We start from the raw sequence: 15132 nt of genomic DNA on the forward strand, positions 1-15132 counted from the left end.
ACAGCAAGAGGCACGGTACATCCTGGACAAGCTAGGCTAACACAGAGACAGACAAACATTCACACCTACAGCCAGTTTATTGTCACATGATCTCATCTCGTTTATGTCTTTGGACTGTGGGAGGAAGCCAGAAGCCGGCGCAGGGAGAACAGAACTCCACTCAGAGAGGCCCCTTGCAGCACTAGTTAACAGGTATCCTGGGCAATGCACCCACAGAGTCCGTGGAAGCACCTTTGTGAATAAGCTTACTAGCTTGCTTAGAAGCCAGAGGCAGTTGACTAATATTCACCTTCCCTAAAAATTAAAGCAAGATGACTTTGGCTATGTCCACCTTTTTACAGTCTATTGTGAAAAGCGGACGTCTTTCACCAACCGAATGAAGACTGATATTGACATTATATATCTACAGAGTTGAGAAAAGAAAAACAAAGCATCAGTTACAACGGTAATGACTTTATTTTTGGAATAAATACACTAGTGTCAAAGACCATTACAAATGCCTGTGTAAAAAAAAAAAGATTTTTTAAAAAAAGAGTATTTACATTATTTTTTGCACAGAGCTGAATAAATGTATACATAGTATACAGTACAGCCTGTGTAAGTCATTGGTTTCTTTTGCTGTACAAAGTGCAAAAGCGGATTTAAAAACAAACAAACAAAAAAACAGCCAACTAACATGAGACTTACCCTGTAGTCGGATGTTGGACTGGTGAATGTGACCCCTTCAAATAAAACAGAACATAATGGATTACAGGATTCCGAGTCTGTCGACAGAACAGCTTGGCTCAGGCTGTGAGGCCATAAGAAGATGGGGATCCAGGAAAACACATTCTGTCTGTGATTGTGTTATTGTTATATTGATAATAAATTAGCTGTGCTAACTGTGCCGGACGAGCATGACTTAACAGGCTTCACGACTGGCTGAACACTATGAACTACGAATAATGTTGCTGAGGTCAAATGAAGGAAGTGATCACGAGAGAGAGGATCTCAATGCAGTCTGTGTGTATTTGCGTGTTTATAGTATCTGGCTAGGCCGCTATCTTAGGTCAGTGTTTCCTGGCCTGTGTTGTTTAGTCAGTGTGACTTCATATTCAACCTTAAATTGAAACATGATGTGTACAACGAAGGTGATCTCTGTTCATGTTTTGAAGAAATCCTGGCTACATGATAATCGTATGTTTTGCATCTTTAACTCCTAAAACGTCGCAGTAATAGCAGTCTTGATTGACTGCAGGAGTTAACTACCAAACTGTAAACGGGTGGTGGTAGGAATAAACAGTGCCACATAAGTATTCACACAGCAATGAAAATGATATCAGTTTCATTTCAGAATCAGTTGGAAGATTTTAAAATTCCTTGTGATTCAAAAAAAAAAAAAGATGGCCGATAAAACATAAACATGCGTGAGATATTTTGAAACTATGTTTTAGTCAAACTGTTATTCATACATGTCACTCTTGGTATAGTTGCTATTTGAAAAATGACTGGAGTCGTTTTGTAAACTACCCACAGCTTTCACTAATCTGCAGCCTGCACAGTTAAAGTATTATGACATGAAATGGGTTCCAGACTCAAAAGGTAAACTAGATTGATTGCTTGCAAATGGACATTCTGTATCTGCTGACAGTACAAGGAATTCAACTAAATTTTATTTGACCTTGATTATCTTGTATTGCCATAAAACGTACTCCTGAATAATGCTTAAACAAAGTGGCAGTGAAAGATGACTTTCAGCATTCATCTTCCAGGTTTGAGTGTTGATATTCTTCCAAGCAGGTGTCCATCATCCTCTAACAGCCCAAGTGGAAAAATCCATGTCTGACAGATAGAAAAGATACTTGCAGATGGAATCAATTCACCCTTTTAAAACAGAAAAAAACACTTGTGTCGCTTATAGGTTTAAGTTACTAGCAAGGCGTCATGTTACAGAAGTCCAGCTCCTGTGGTTTACGAACGCCAGTGCAGTGATCTCTTGTGAGAAGATGCCCAGTTTGGCTTTGGCAGTGCAGTGGTCGTCTCTTGAAGCCCTTCCCGCAGGTTATGGAGCACGGTGACCACTGGCCAATATACCACTCAGGACATGGCCCTTCACAAACCCTGGTGGCTGGAGGTCTGTGCGAAGAGTCACAGTTCCACCCTGGCTTCCCGTCTGGTTTCAAACACTGCACCATCCTCCTCTGGATCCCACGGCCGCAGGAAACGGAGCAATCATCCCAGCCTGTGGTAACCCACTTGTCCAGAATGGGCTCCTCCTTTTTGTAAGACATCTTTAGGGTATCTGTGTCTTTCTCCTTGACACTATCTTCACCCAGGACACTGTTTTGAGAGTTTACCCTCTCATTCTTCTTCAGAGTCTTGTCTTCCTTGACCTGACGGGCGAGGTAGAAGGAGTAGCGGATGCGAGGAGGTGTCAACTTGCCTGCACACAGGACCTCCACCGTCAGGGCTTCTCCCAAGGGCTTCATGGCCTGTATGGTCTCGGAGAGGCCGACTGTGCCACTGTAGCGCAGCAAGCTTCCCTTTACAAAGATGTCCTTCTCGCCAGCTGACACTATGTAGTTCCCATTGAGCAGGTAATGGCTGTCACTGTTCTTCACGGCCAAGTAGTTATCATCACTGACCATTCCCTTGTAGCCTCGCTGGCGGATGTCTATATTGGCTGCACCCACTGGCAACATGACAACGAAGTTGTAGCCATGCCTGCAAGCCAAAACATTTTAGAGTCAGTGGGGGCTTGTAATAATGGAGCGAAAATGATAAAGTTATGTTGAAGTGAGTGGGGGAAAAAGAATGACCTAAGCAACGCTTTGTAGAGCCCGTCCCATGATGACATAGTGATACTCACACAGGCTTTGTGAAGAGTCCAGACACTTTCTTGCAGCCCTTGTTGTCACCTCCACAGATTCCACAATTATCAAACTTTTTAGTGGAGCCAATTTTGCTGTCACAGCCGGTCTTAATGCACTTCCCCTGGACACACACTCCCGTGGAATCTGGTGAACATGGAGTCCCATCAACAACCTTGGATGTAAAAACACACGAAGCGTTAGCTTCTGCATTCACATCAAAAAACTGTTACAAATGAGTTCACTTGTTCCTTTTATACTGGGACAATAAACTACAGGGAGTGCAGAATTATTAGGCAAATGAGTATTTTGTCCACATCATCCTCTCCATGCATGTTGTCTTACTCCAAGCTGTATAGGCTCGAAAGCCTACTACCAATTAAGCATATTAGGTGATGTGCATCTCTGTAATGAGAAGGGGTGTGGTCTAATGACATCAACACCCTATATCAGGTGTGCATAATTATTAGGCAACGTCCTTTCCTTTGGCAAAATGGGTCAAAAGAAGGACTTGACGGGCTCAGAAAAGTCAAAAATAGTGAGATATCTTGCAGAGGGATGCAGCAGTCTCAAAATTGCAAAGCTTCTGAAGCGTGATCATCGAACAATCAAGCGTTTCATTCAAAATAGTCAACAGGGTCGCAAGAAGCGTGTGGAAAAACCAAGGCGCAAAATAACTGCCCATGAACTGAGAAGAGTCAAGCGTGCAGCTGCCAAGATGCCACTTGCCACCAGTTCGGCCATATGTCAGAGCTGCAACATCACTGGAGTGCCCAAAAGCACAAGGTGTGCAATACTCAGAGACATGGCCAAGGTAAGAAAGGCTGAAAGACGACCACCACTGAACAAGACACACAAGCTGAAACTTCAAGACTGGGCCAAGACATATGTCAAGACTGGTTTTTCTAAGGTTTTATGGACTGATGAAATGAGAGTGAGTCTTGATGGGCCAGATGGATGGGCCCGTGGCTGGATTGGTAAAGGGCAGAGAGCTCCAGTCCGACTCAGACGCCAGCAAGGTGGAGGTGGAGTACTGGTTTGGGCTGGTATCATCAAAGATGAGCTTGTGGGGCCTTTTCGGGTTGAGGATGGAGTCAAGCTCAACTCCCAGTCCTACTGCCAGTTTCTGGAAGACACCTTCTTCAAGCAGTGGTACAGGAAGAAGTCTGCATCGTTCAAGAAAAACATGATTTTCATGCAGGACAATGCTCCATCACACGCGTCCAAGTACTCCACAGCGTGGCTGGCAAGAAAGGGTATAAAAGAAGAAAAACTAATGACATGGCCTCCTTGTTCACCTGATCTGAACCCCATTGAGAACCTGTGGTCCATCATCAAATGTGAGATTTACAAGGAGGGAAAACAGTACACCTCTCTGAAACAGTGTCTGGGAGGCTGTGGTTGCTGCTGCACGCAATGTTGATGGTGAACAGATCAAAACACTGACAGAATCCATGGATGGCAGGCTTTTGAGTGTCCTTGCAAAGAAAGGTGGCTATATTGGTCGCAGATGCCAACAGACTTAATAAACTGATCCGTAAGGCCAGCAATGTTGTGGGGATGGAGCTGGACTCCCTCGAGGTGGTGTCGGAGAGGCGGATGCTGTCCAAGATAAAGACAATGTTGGATAACACCTCCCACCCACTCAATGACATGTTGGTCAGTCACAGGAGCTCGTTCAGTGAGAGACTGAGATTACCGAAAAGCACCACTGAACGACACAGGAAATCTTTCCTGCCTGTGGCCATCTCCCTGTACAACGCATCCACTTAACACACTGTTTGCTGCTACAACTACACATGTTTCTTTTCCAAATATTTATTTATAAGTGACTTATGTATGTATGTATGTATATATATGTATATATTGTACTATTCTTAGTTAGCGTATTGTCTGTCTTGTCTTAATGTTGGTTTAAAATGGAGCACTGTAACAAAAAATAATTTCCCCCAGGGATCAATAAAGTATTCTGATTCTGATTCTGATTCTGATTCTGATTTGTTTTTGTTTTGTTTTTGAATGTCAGAAATGTATATTTGTGAATGTGGAGATGTTAGATTGGTTTCACTGGTAAAAATAAATAATTGAAATGGGTATATATTTGTTTTTTGTTAAGTTGCCTAATAATTATGCACAGTAATAGTCACCTGCACACACAGATATCCCCCTAAAATAGCTAAAACTAAAAACAAACTAAAAACGACTTCCAAAAACATTCAGCTTTGATATTAATGAGTTTTTTTGGGTTCATTGAGAACATGGTTGTTGTTCAATAATAAAATTATTCCTCAAAAATACAACTTGCCTAATAATTCTGCACTCCCTGTATTTGTTATATCAGGTAAACTACCTACATGACTTCGTAAGCGTACACAGAATGTCATAGTATAGTGCATGTTTTGAGATCAGCCCTATTTCCAGTGTGTATGCAAATGTGATATAGAAAAAGTGTGCAAGGTTTTTTCATCCTTAACTATTAACTTCAGCGCATTTTTTAAACTAAATTCTACATAAAGCCTGCTGCCGGCTAACTTTTAAAGCTGTGAGTCAGTGGTTAAAACATCCAGCTGACCTGTGCTGAGCTGATCTACGTGTCCCCTGAGTTCTCCCTATCTGCTCCTTCTCAGCTGATTTGATGGACTGAAGTGCGAACTCTGTCTCTCTGCTGCAAAAGCTCACTCTACGCCCTGCTATCTGAAAAAGATAAACTGTCCTCCTCCTCCTCTTCTTCATTCTTTCCCCTGCTCTGTTCAGAGACCAGAGGCAGCTGGATGACATATATTCTCTTTGCTATCGCTGCCTCTAAAAATAAAAGGATTTTAAGTGCTAATGTATTTTGACTTTTGACTGATCGTCAATCAGATTTTCTGTCTCTCGAGTGCACCTTATTCTTACCTTTGATTCCAGGACGTTGAAGTAGCCCGTACCATTAGCCCTGCAGATTAGTTTGCACCTGTCACTGAGGGACACTCCAGAGTACTTTGGTATCCACACCACTGAGTGGCTGATACGGTTACTGCTGAATCTCTGGCCGCTACTCTCACACTGCTCTTCACGGTATGTCTTACCTACACAGAGAAGGAGGGACGACATACAAGGTGAGAGGTGGGATTGCTCTAGCATAAATACGTAACTGGATATACTTGTCTGTGTTGAGAGATTTGTACCTGTGTCAGGGCAGCTGTTCAGGTTGCAAGAGCGGTATTTGACCCGAACTCCTTGGCAGTATTTACCCCCATTTGATGGAACTGGGTTGTTACACTCTCTTTTTGACAGCTGGACACCACCACCACATGTGCGTGAACAGGTACTGAACAGTCCCCACTTGCCCCAGCGGCCGTCCACCTGAAAATAAGAATGCATAAATAAAAATGCAAATAAATACTATTATTATTCATATCCTCATAAAGGTATGTCCTGACAGAAAGAACTGCTTGAATCTTACCTTCAAGTTGTGAAGCTGCTTGTCAGTGCAGACCCCTCGGTCGCAGACCTGTCCGTCCCCACACTGAGTGCCATCTGCCCAGGGAAAGTGCCGAGTCATACACACTAAATGTCCGCTGGACTTTCCAGTGCACCACAAACGACTGCATGGCGGCTGCATGAAGGGACAAGGCTTAGAGCCTTCACCAAAGGCGAGCTCACACTGGCGTTCGAGCTTGTAGGATGATCCTGGCAGCGTGTCAGGTAGGACTAGCGGTTTCTGAGGCTGGTCGAGCAAACAATCACCTAAGAAGAGGGAGATTCAATAAGCCACACAACGACGCAGTATGACCTTCTTCTTCTGTGGAGACTTTATGACACACAGGTATAAAAGATGCAACCAAAATACACAAATGCACGAAAAACACAATGAAAAACAATGTGTTTATGCTTATTCTCAAATATTTATATGGTCCTCTTCATTAAATGTGTGCTTTTTCTGCATGTTGTGTTGTGGTGGGTGGGATTGTGGGTGGGCACAGGAAGCAGTCATTGCCCTTGTGATTTGGCCTTTGATGCAGTATATGCAATGTATGCCACACACACAGAAACATGCATGAGCACACCACACACAGTCATCCCCACCCCAGTCCCTTCCTCAAACTCCCCCTAAAAACCCACAAGCCTCTCCTCTTATTTTCCATCCCAGCCTTGTTGCATGACTTGCAGTTAGACTAGAATATTGATAAAAAGGATATGAAGCTAGATAGTGCTGCAAAAGTCAAAGGCATCAAAAGCTACAAATACATACCTTTCTGGGAACAGACTAATATTAGGAAGAGTTTGGCAAGTAGGTGCAAAATGGAATCACGAAAGGCCAACATGAGTGGATGAAAAAGGTTTCCAGGAGAAGTTTTTTTATCCCCCAGAAACATGCAGAACTTCGCACTCTTATGGGGAATTTTCACATACAAACACATTAATCTGCGCTTGGAAAAACTGGGTTCCCCCACTTGAACTGTTGAGTATGCCATTCATGTTGTGGTGAATTCGCAGCACATTATAAGCGAACTGCGGTGCGGTGGTAACAGTCCCACAGATGTGGCAGAAAAACACACTGATTATCAGATAAGGCAATGCTGTACAAACAAATCACTCTACGCCAAATAAGCTCAACCTCATCTCTTCCTTCCTAGTCTCTCTCCATAGAGCAATCATGGAAACAATAGCTGGTGGTGTGTGTGTGTTTAAACAGGTTACAAATAGGTCTGGACACAGCGCTGAATGAAAATTACCACAAGCATGTGGTAACATGCTTTTTCCACCCCACTGCTTTTTGAAGTTTAGATTTATGACAGATGGCCAGGAGAAACCAGGTTACGATGCTGTCACAGAAATCACTCCCTGATATTCCTCTAAACTAGTACTTTTGTCCACAGATTATTTCCAAAATGAATAGAGAGAAGCAACAAACAAAAAATGTCTATTTGGAGTAAACCTGCATGGGAAACATTGTGCAGATACACTTAGTGGTCCAAACCGCTGTGGTGACTCTCCCCAGACAAAAAGGCCTGTAATTTGGGACAGATGTGGGGGCAGTTTTAAAATAAAAGTTTAGAATTGCTCCAAGGCCAAGTGCTGTGGTCTGTCCTGTTTGGCAAACAATCTGAATCCAAATGAATGAATTTCTTCTTGGCTATTGCAAGCCTGTTTTTTTAAGAGAGGTTTGGCAGATGTGAGAAATCAAGCATAGGTGGATATTGAAATGAATCCATTCTCTCGCTTGCATTTATCCAAAAAATGATTTCAGTAATGTTTGGAATCAGGGCTTGCTCTTCAAAAACAAAAGCACGGTTGTCATTTGAACAAAACACAGCTGTGTGACCAACACAGTGAGGACAATGCCTTGCTGTATGTTTGTAAGTCATTACTGCTTCAAGATTGTTTACAACTATCTATCCAACTCTGGCTTTCGACCTTTTCAAGCATGCTATGAGGCTGCTTTCAGGCTGGAAACACTGAGGTCAGAGGTCAAGAGTACTCACCATGCCCGCCGTCCAGAAATTCAGTGATGATTGCGGCACTGCAGGGGGACCAGGGGCTGGTACGGTTGATCTGAATAAGTGTGGGTGACATCATGTGGTTCTCCTGCATTTTTCCGAACAGGTCCTCACAGGATCTCACATTGTCATGTGGCATGTTGAACACATGCCCTGTGGAGAGGGAGTGAGATCTCAGATGTCTTTCATGAGTGCACAGACTGTGATTATGCATATACACTTTCAGGGACACTGAGATATTAATGTGGACTGAATGAAGGATGACGTCGACGGAGCATACCGAGCTCATGAGCAGTGGTGAAAGCTGAAGGAAGGCCGTCGTCTTCGATTACAGAGCAGCTCCTCTTGGGGTCGCACATGGTGCCAACATCTGCCATGCCAAGTGTGTCACAGGTGGAGGCGCCGCAGAGGTCCTGGATGAAAAAAGACATTAGCATGATTACATCTGAAACAATGACAGCTAAAGGCAAAGTCAAACATGGGCTTGCATCCATCCTTCCTCTTAACCAAAGTCTGAATCACAATGGTGCTCAAGGCTAGCCAAGCTAAGTTTGTCTCTCTATGACACAGAGACACAAAGAGAGTTACAATATTTGTCTTCATTTATCGTTTTAGTCACTTCTGGGTAGTGGGTACTATTTATAAATTTACCGCTGACATATTAACACCCTTTTCATTGAGTTAAAAACTCATTAACATACTTTAGCTGCCTATTTTACACAACAAGGAGTAAGTGTTGTTTAAGGTCAACATATTTGTGTTTTTAGCTGCTTTTTTGGCAACTTTGTTCGGTACACTAGAAAAAAAATGATGCCCAAAATGCTGACCTTAACTAATTGAATTACATGTAATTTTTCCATGTGATTTTGCTACATAAGTAAAATGTAAAACATTTAATTTAATGGACTCTGATCAAATGGAAGCACATTTTTCGTAATGATTAATTATTTCAATAGGTAAACTTTTTATTTTATATATTTCAGTTTCATTTTATTCAAGATTATTGCTTCATGATTGTAATTGTGTCACTTGTTATTGGTCTTTGATGTGTGATACTGAGAAACAAAATGGGCTGCAGTGGATTAACGGTAAATCAAAGTGGTAACAACTGTGTGCCAAACATTTAAACAGCACAGCGGCCTAAGACACTCCACTTTGTTTTGATAATGGCATTTGATGTATTTTTAAGATAACATAAAATCCAGTTGTAGCTAAATTAGACAATGATTTCTGTCGATGATCACAGAATGGCTCCCACTGAGTTATTTGCAGTGTTATGGGAAAGTGTGACAAAGCTAAATAAAGGTTATTCACACAAGATGGCTCAAGAGTTGGCAGTTTGTCTTGTAATCGGAAGGTTGCCGGTTCGAGTCCCGGCTCCGATAGCCTTGGTCGTTGTGTCCTTGGGCAAGACACTTCACCTGTTGCCTACTGGTGGTGGTCAGAGGAGAGGGTCTGGTGGTGCCAGTGTCTGGTAGCCTCACCTCTGTCAGTGCGCCCCAGGGCAGCCGTGGCTACAATGTAGCTTGCCATCACCAGTGTGTGAATGGGTGGATGACTGAAAGTAGTGTAAAGCGCTTTGGGGTCCATAGGGACTAAGTAAAGCGCTATACAAATACAGGCCATTTACCAAGACATTTATTTTCAAGTGATCAGCGTGACCCCAGACAGTTTGGGTTATGAATCTGTTATTGGTCTGCATTTTTCTTTCTCAGAGATTGAAGTTTGTTTGAAACTGGACTGCAGCTTATCCTCATTCTTGCCCTGTCTGGCTTTTTTGTGGTGATGTCACCTTGTTCCCAGACGTCGACAATTAACTTGTCTGAGTGCGATGCTATTAGGCCGGTTGAAATCATGTCCAGTTTATGAAAGTACAATTATTAAATTATCCTTTATGTTGTCTTGATGTCATCGCAGCAAGATCTTCGTTTAAGAAATTGGGAAATTATTCAGTCGTGTCAAGCACTGCTTTCCACCACCCAGTCTTTAAATCTTTTTAGTGGGAAACAGTGTTTAGAGCACACCTTCTCCTATGAGGTAATTTAAATAACCCCAACCATAACATTTCCATGCCAGAGCAGAGTTTCCAGATGACCTATTTCTCTACCACAGGTTTTAAAATCCAGTCTTAGCGAGTATGCATTTGGAGCTGAACCTCCTAATCACAGGACAACTTCGGCAGTAACCGCTGCAAAGAACCACCCATCTGCCTGTTCCCTAAACAGCACTGTCCCTACATACCCCAAAACACAGAAAACCAGTGGTGGTCAGCTGTTACAGATAAAACACCAGCTGAGTCTCCTGCAGCCCCTGCAATCCTCAGCCGTGCTTAATGTAACCATTAAACACGGGGCCAAGTGAAGACCTCGAGTGCTATGACAAATCATTCCTAGAATAAACCACAAAACCACAATTGTACACCAGTGCAAATCTAATCCAGATGTCCTCATGTGCTTGGAGGACATCTGAAAGTTTGGGCCATTTCAGTAAAAAAAAATAGAAGAACTGCAAGATGAACAGGGGAGAAGAAACACCCAAGTCAATGAGTTTGTTGTTTGCTATGACCTACTTCCCACATCTGTCATCTGTCTTTGCAATTTTGGTGTTCCTGCGAATTAACAAAAAAGAATAGAAAAACAATACTTACCTCAGCGGACTAAAATTCCCATTTTGTTTTGTGTACAGATTTTATTGCTTTTAAATCCCGTCCAGCCTGTTACCTGTTTGTGCTTTGGAAACAATATTCAAAAAGCTTTGAAAAAGGTGCATCTCAGAGTTTTATAGGTCTGATGCAGTATCCTGGACCGAGTTTATGACATCTGGACATTCTTTGGTGAGCTCTTTTCTTTCTCAGCCCATTATCTATCATGTAAGAAAAGGCTGTGAGCTAAAGTACAGTCACCTCCTCTCTCCCCGGGGGAACTTGCATTCTAGCAGATTTATGGTCAGATTTTATCTTTTGGCTGCTCTCCTACAATAAACATTCTGTGCAACTTAGCGCACTTTGCGGCATTCTTTGCACAAAAATCATGCTGACTATACTGTTTCGGGACAACCGCAGTTGCCTCCGGACAACACAGAGTTGGTCTTCATAAAACCTACAAAATTACACAATGGGCTGGTGTTAAGTGGAGAATGAATGGGCTTTGAAATATCTGTTAAAAACTGTAGTAAACAAAGGAAAATACTACTCACTAATTGGACAGACTTAAAGTCATTGTGTCATGATGTAGCAGAATTGTTAGCAGACATGTCAGCAGAATCCTTGAGTTTAAGAGGGGAGACCGTTTAGGCCTAAACTGAGAAGAAAATAAAAAAGGAAAAAATATATGTCAATCTAATTGCAGTGAACAAAGCCTGACAGGTTTAACTACAATCTCATGATCAGTAAAGGCCTCTCATGCAGTACACTGGACCTTGAAATATTTAGAGCTTGTTAGGTACATGTTTGCAAACCCCACTATTTTATTTATTGCTTCAGGAAACAGTGATTGTGCTAATAGATTCAATATGAAACTGACTGTAAAAGGTCAGTGAAGGCCTGTATCCTCTAGATTCCTGGTGTTGAGCATGAGTTTGATTGGGTGGTACTGTAAAGAAAGTTTTATGCACCACAAGCCACTGTTTAGACTTTTCATTTGTACACTATGTTAGCATTCGCTCATAAACTCCATGTTTTGTTTTGTATACACTTTATATGTGATATTACACCAGGAATCTGTTGTTCAACACACAATGGTTAGAGGTGAGATTCCTTTGTTCAACCTGCTGTGTTAAAAGGAGGCTTTTTTCTGAATCCCTGCACTTGTTACACCTCACTAAACCTTTGATTGCTTGATGCCTGTCTTTTTGCTTTATATAGTAAATTACATCCTTGTGACTCTCCAAGCTGACTTTAAACTGATGTTTAAAGCTGATGTTTAAAGCTGAATGTTACATTCTTGTAACATTCTTGTTTTTGGAACACTTTTATGGAAAATGCTGACCATCTTAAGCTGTCGATATCTATTCAGCTAGGACATACTGTAAAAACTTGTGCAGAACCACCGTGGCAAAAGAAATGGAGGAAGCATGTGACAGACTGAAGAATTGCCAGGGAAAGATGCAGTCCAGCTGCTGATGTGGAGGAGTTTGTTTCAACATAAAGCGAACAGGTGAGTCCAAAACATGCAGGCCTGTAACTCTGACATCCACAAAGGACCCCACCGCCACCACCCTCAGTCCCTCCATCCCATCCCTTCAGGGGCCTGTTTAATGAGGAGCAGGCAGCTGCAGCAGAATGGGAACAGCTGAGAAAAATAACACATCCACACAGTACATCCCCAAGGGCACTGACGCTCATTATATTCAGTAAATTTGCAGGTATAACAAGCAATAGTTCACTTATCATTATGTACTACTAAGGCTGACAGAATAGTACTATGTTACCATTGGCTCTTTTAACTCTGATAGCACAGGTTTTAAGACGACCTTGTGACTGCAAGCTAAAAACTTTCACTGTAACTAAATCAGTTGGGCTGACTTGTCAGCTTTATTGCAAGTTTTCACAGTGGTAATGGAAGCGCATACATCACACTGACCAATGAATGTGAGCAATGACTTCATCTCTGACCTTGTGTCATCTTGCAAATATTTGGGAGTGCAGGGAGAAGTCAGAGGTGGTTTGCAAGTCTATAAAACTGCCCTCTAAGGATCTATGACGAGCAATCAAGTCTGGTGCTCTGTTCAGCTCTGTGTGACCCAGCCTTGGTGTCAAAGCTGTGATGCTATTGGTGGACTGCCTGCATGCTCCCTGAGTTCACGAGAGGCGGAGAGTGTTTTCAGAGCAAATCAAAAACGCGTCAACTGGAGTTTTACTTATCACAAAGTTATAAGAGTACATTGCACATTTTCCTTCTCAAGATCAGAGGTTGCTTTACAGTATGTCACTCATTAAGGTGACACAATGCATGTGCGAAAAACAAACATTTACGTTTTCTGTGCGTAATTGCGCTTACAGAACATATCCCGCTCTGGTTTTACCCCAAACATGTGTAACATGAACGATACTAAAAGTTCTCTTTACCTGTCTGGTGAAAAGAATAGCTGTGTCCCAGTACTCGGGATGCTTGTCGTTGTTTTTGTTCATCTTTTTTTGCCAAGTGCAAAAGTTCCGCAGCGTCATGGCTGCGTTCCCGGACACCTTGGGTCCTTTGTCCTCCTCGGATATAATCATGATCTTCACAACTGTAATGCTGATGGAGTTGAGGATGCTGGGATGCTTGTACAGCTTCGCTGCCACTGCCATCAGTGTCAAGAGGTAGTGCTTTAAGTCATCTCCGTGGAATTTCGCCATGGACTCGTCCGCCACAACAAGCGTCTCCACGTATCTGGGGACTGAGGCGAACCTTTTGGCTCTCCCCATCCTATTCAGCATCGTTTCTGTCACATTGCTGTGGTCCGCCAGTCGCTTGTATTTCTCCAAGGACTGCGCAGCCTGGAGGCTTATGTCGCTGTCCACTGCGCACCTGGAGGTAGAGCTGGGCTTCAGGTTGTTGCTGGCTCTGCGCCGGACGATGTGCGCGCTCTCTGCGCTTCTGGTGTCATTTTGTACCGGGCTGATAAAATATTCCCAGCCGTGGAAGCCAAATGCACCTTGCACACCTTTGCAGAGACTGAGAGCGGCATAAGAGTACTGATCAGCGTTCACATATCCAGAATAAAAACACCGGGTCAGGTCAGTGGTGACATCGGTATCGGAGAGCCACAGTGCGCCTTGGTTAGAGATGGAAGGGGCAATGAAATTAGAGTCTCGCTGTAAATCGATCACTAATTCCTGCTTGAAAGCTTTAATCTTTAGGACATATTTTCTATTAAGGAAATCCACGTCGTTATCAGAATCCGTCCTTTCATCACTATTCATTCTAATCGGGAAGCAAAGTTCACTCTCCATGCAACGAGCGAGCTTTAAGAGTGAGACCACAAAGTAAAGGAGAAAAGTTGATCTGATAAACATGACGATGTTTGCATTAATCAAAGATTGCAATGACCAACGGGGGGGAAGAAAGAAAATCAGAATGATGAAGAATCTACAAGCTCAGTGGCGGCGGCGAGAGGATCGGGATGAAGAGCATAATCCAAAGCGCTAAAACAGTGCAGGTCGTACAAGTCCACTCAGAGAAAACTCCTCCTGGTCATTCTCCACGTGTGTACTCAGTCGACTGCTGCCTTGTGTGGAGCTTATGCATTTGGTCATGTGTAAAAATATGGAAACACAACCTTTCTTTGCTGGGGGAAAGTCTTTCGAGGCGCTCATTGGATGAGCTTCAGCCTTTTCTTCTTCTTCTTCTTTTTTTTTCTTTTTTTTCTTGCCGCCTCTTAAAACTCATCAAACAGGCCAATCAATAAGTCACAACGTACAAAATATGGTGAATTAGCAGATCTTGCACTTTACACTCAGACTACTGCACATCCACTACTCCATTAAATCTTTAGCTTTTGGTCACATGGAGTGAATAAAAATCTTTAATGCCACATGCATATTCAACAGAAATCCCTGCACTTCATTTGTAGTTCATAAGGCGAATAAGAGCTACAAGTACTGCATGTTTAACGGAACACCGGACAACGGGCAGCAGGAAAATAACAGGCATGATTAAATAAGGGGTGACACAGGCCACTATCATACTGCAGCTGAAGTTCCTCGGAGGAAGATTATAAGTTGTAAGGATTCAGCATCACTTTTTCTCCATGTTGTGATTAGGTCCGTTTCTGAGAGAATCACATACGACATCTTGTGGACAGAATAATAATAATTCTAT

The 15132-nt window shown here is 42.7% G+C and overlaps 1 protein-coding gene across 1 annotated transcript; it reads right to left on the bottom strand.

Moving 5' to 3' along the window:
• Positions 1 to 433: 433 nt before the first annotated feature.
• adamts15a (ADAM metallopeptidase with thrombospondin type 1 motif, 15a) lies at positions 434 to 14931 on the bottom strand. Its single transcript, XM_026182671.2, has 8 exons — positions 13398 to 14931; positions 8613 to 8745; positions 8318 to 8485; positions 6295 to 6578; positions 6017 to 6194; positions 5745 to 5917; positions 2849 to 3024; positions 434 to 2703 (listed from the first exon to the last, which is right to left on the bottom strand). The coding sequence occupies exons 1-8, from the start codon at positions 14325 to 14327 to the stop codon at positions 1911 to 1913; spliced, it is 2835 nt and encodes a 944-aa protein (XP_026038456.1). The 5' UTR covers positions 14328 to 14931; the 3' UTR covers positions 434 to 1910.
• Positions 14932 to 15132: the final 201 nt, after the last annotated feature.

The sequence above is a fragment of the Astatotilapia calliptera genome, chromosome 10 (assembly GCF_964374335.1).
Source record: "Astatotilapia calliptera chromosome 10, fAstCal68.1, whole genome shotgun sequence".
Classification (NCBI taxonomy): Eukaryota; Metazoa; Chordata; class Actinopteri; order Cichliformes; family Cichlidae; genus Astatotilapia; species Astatotilapia calliptera.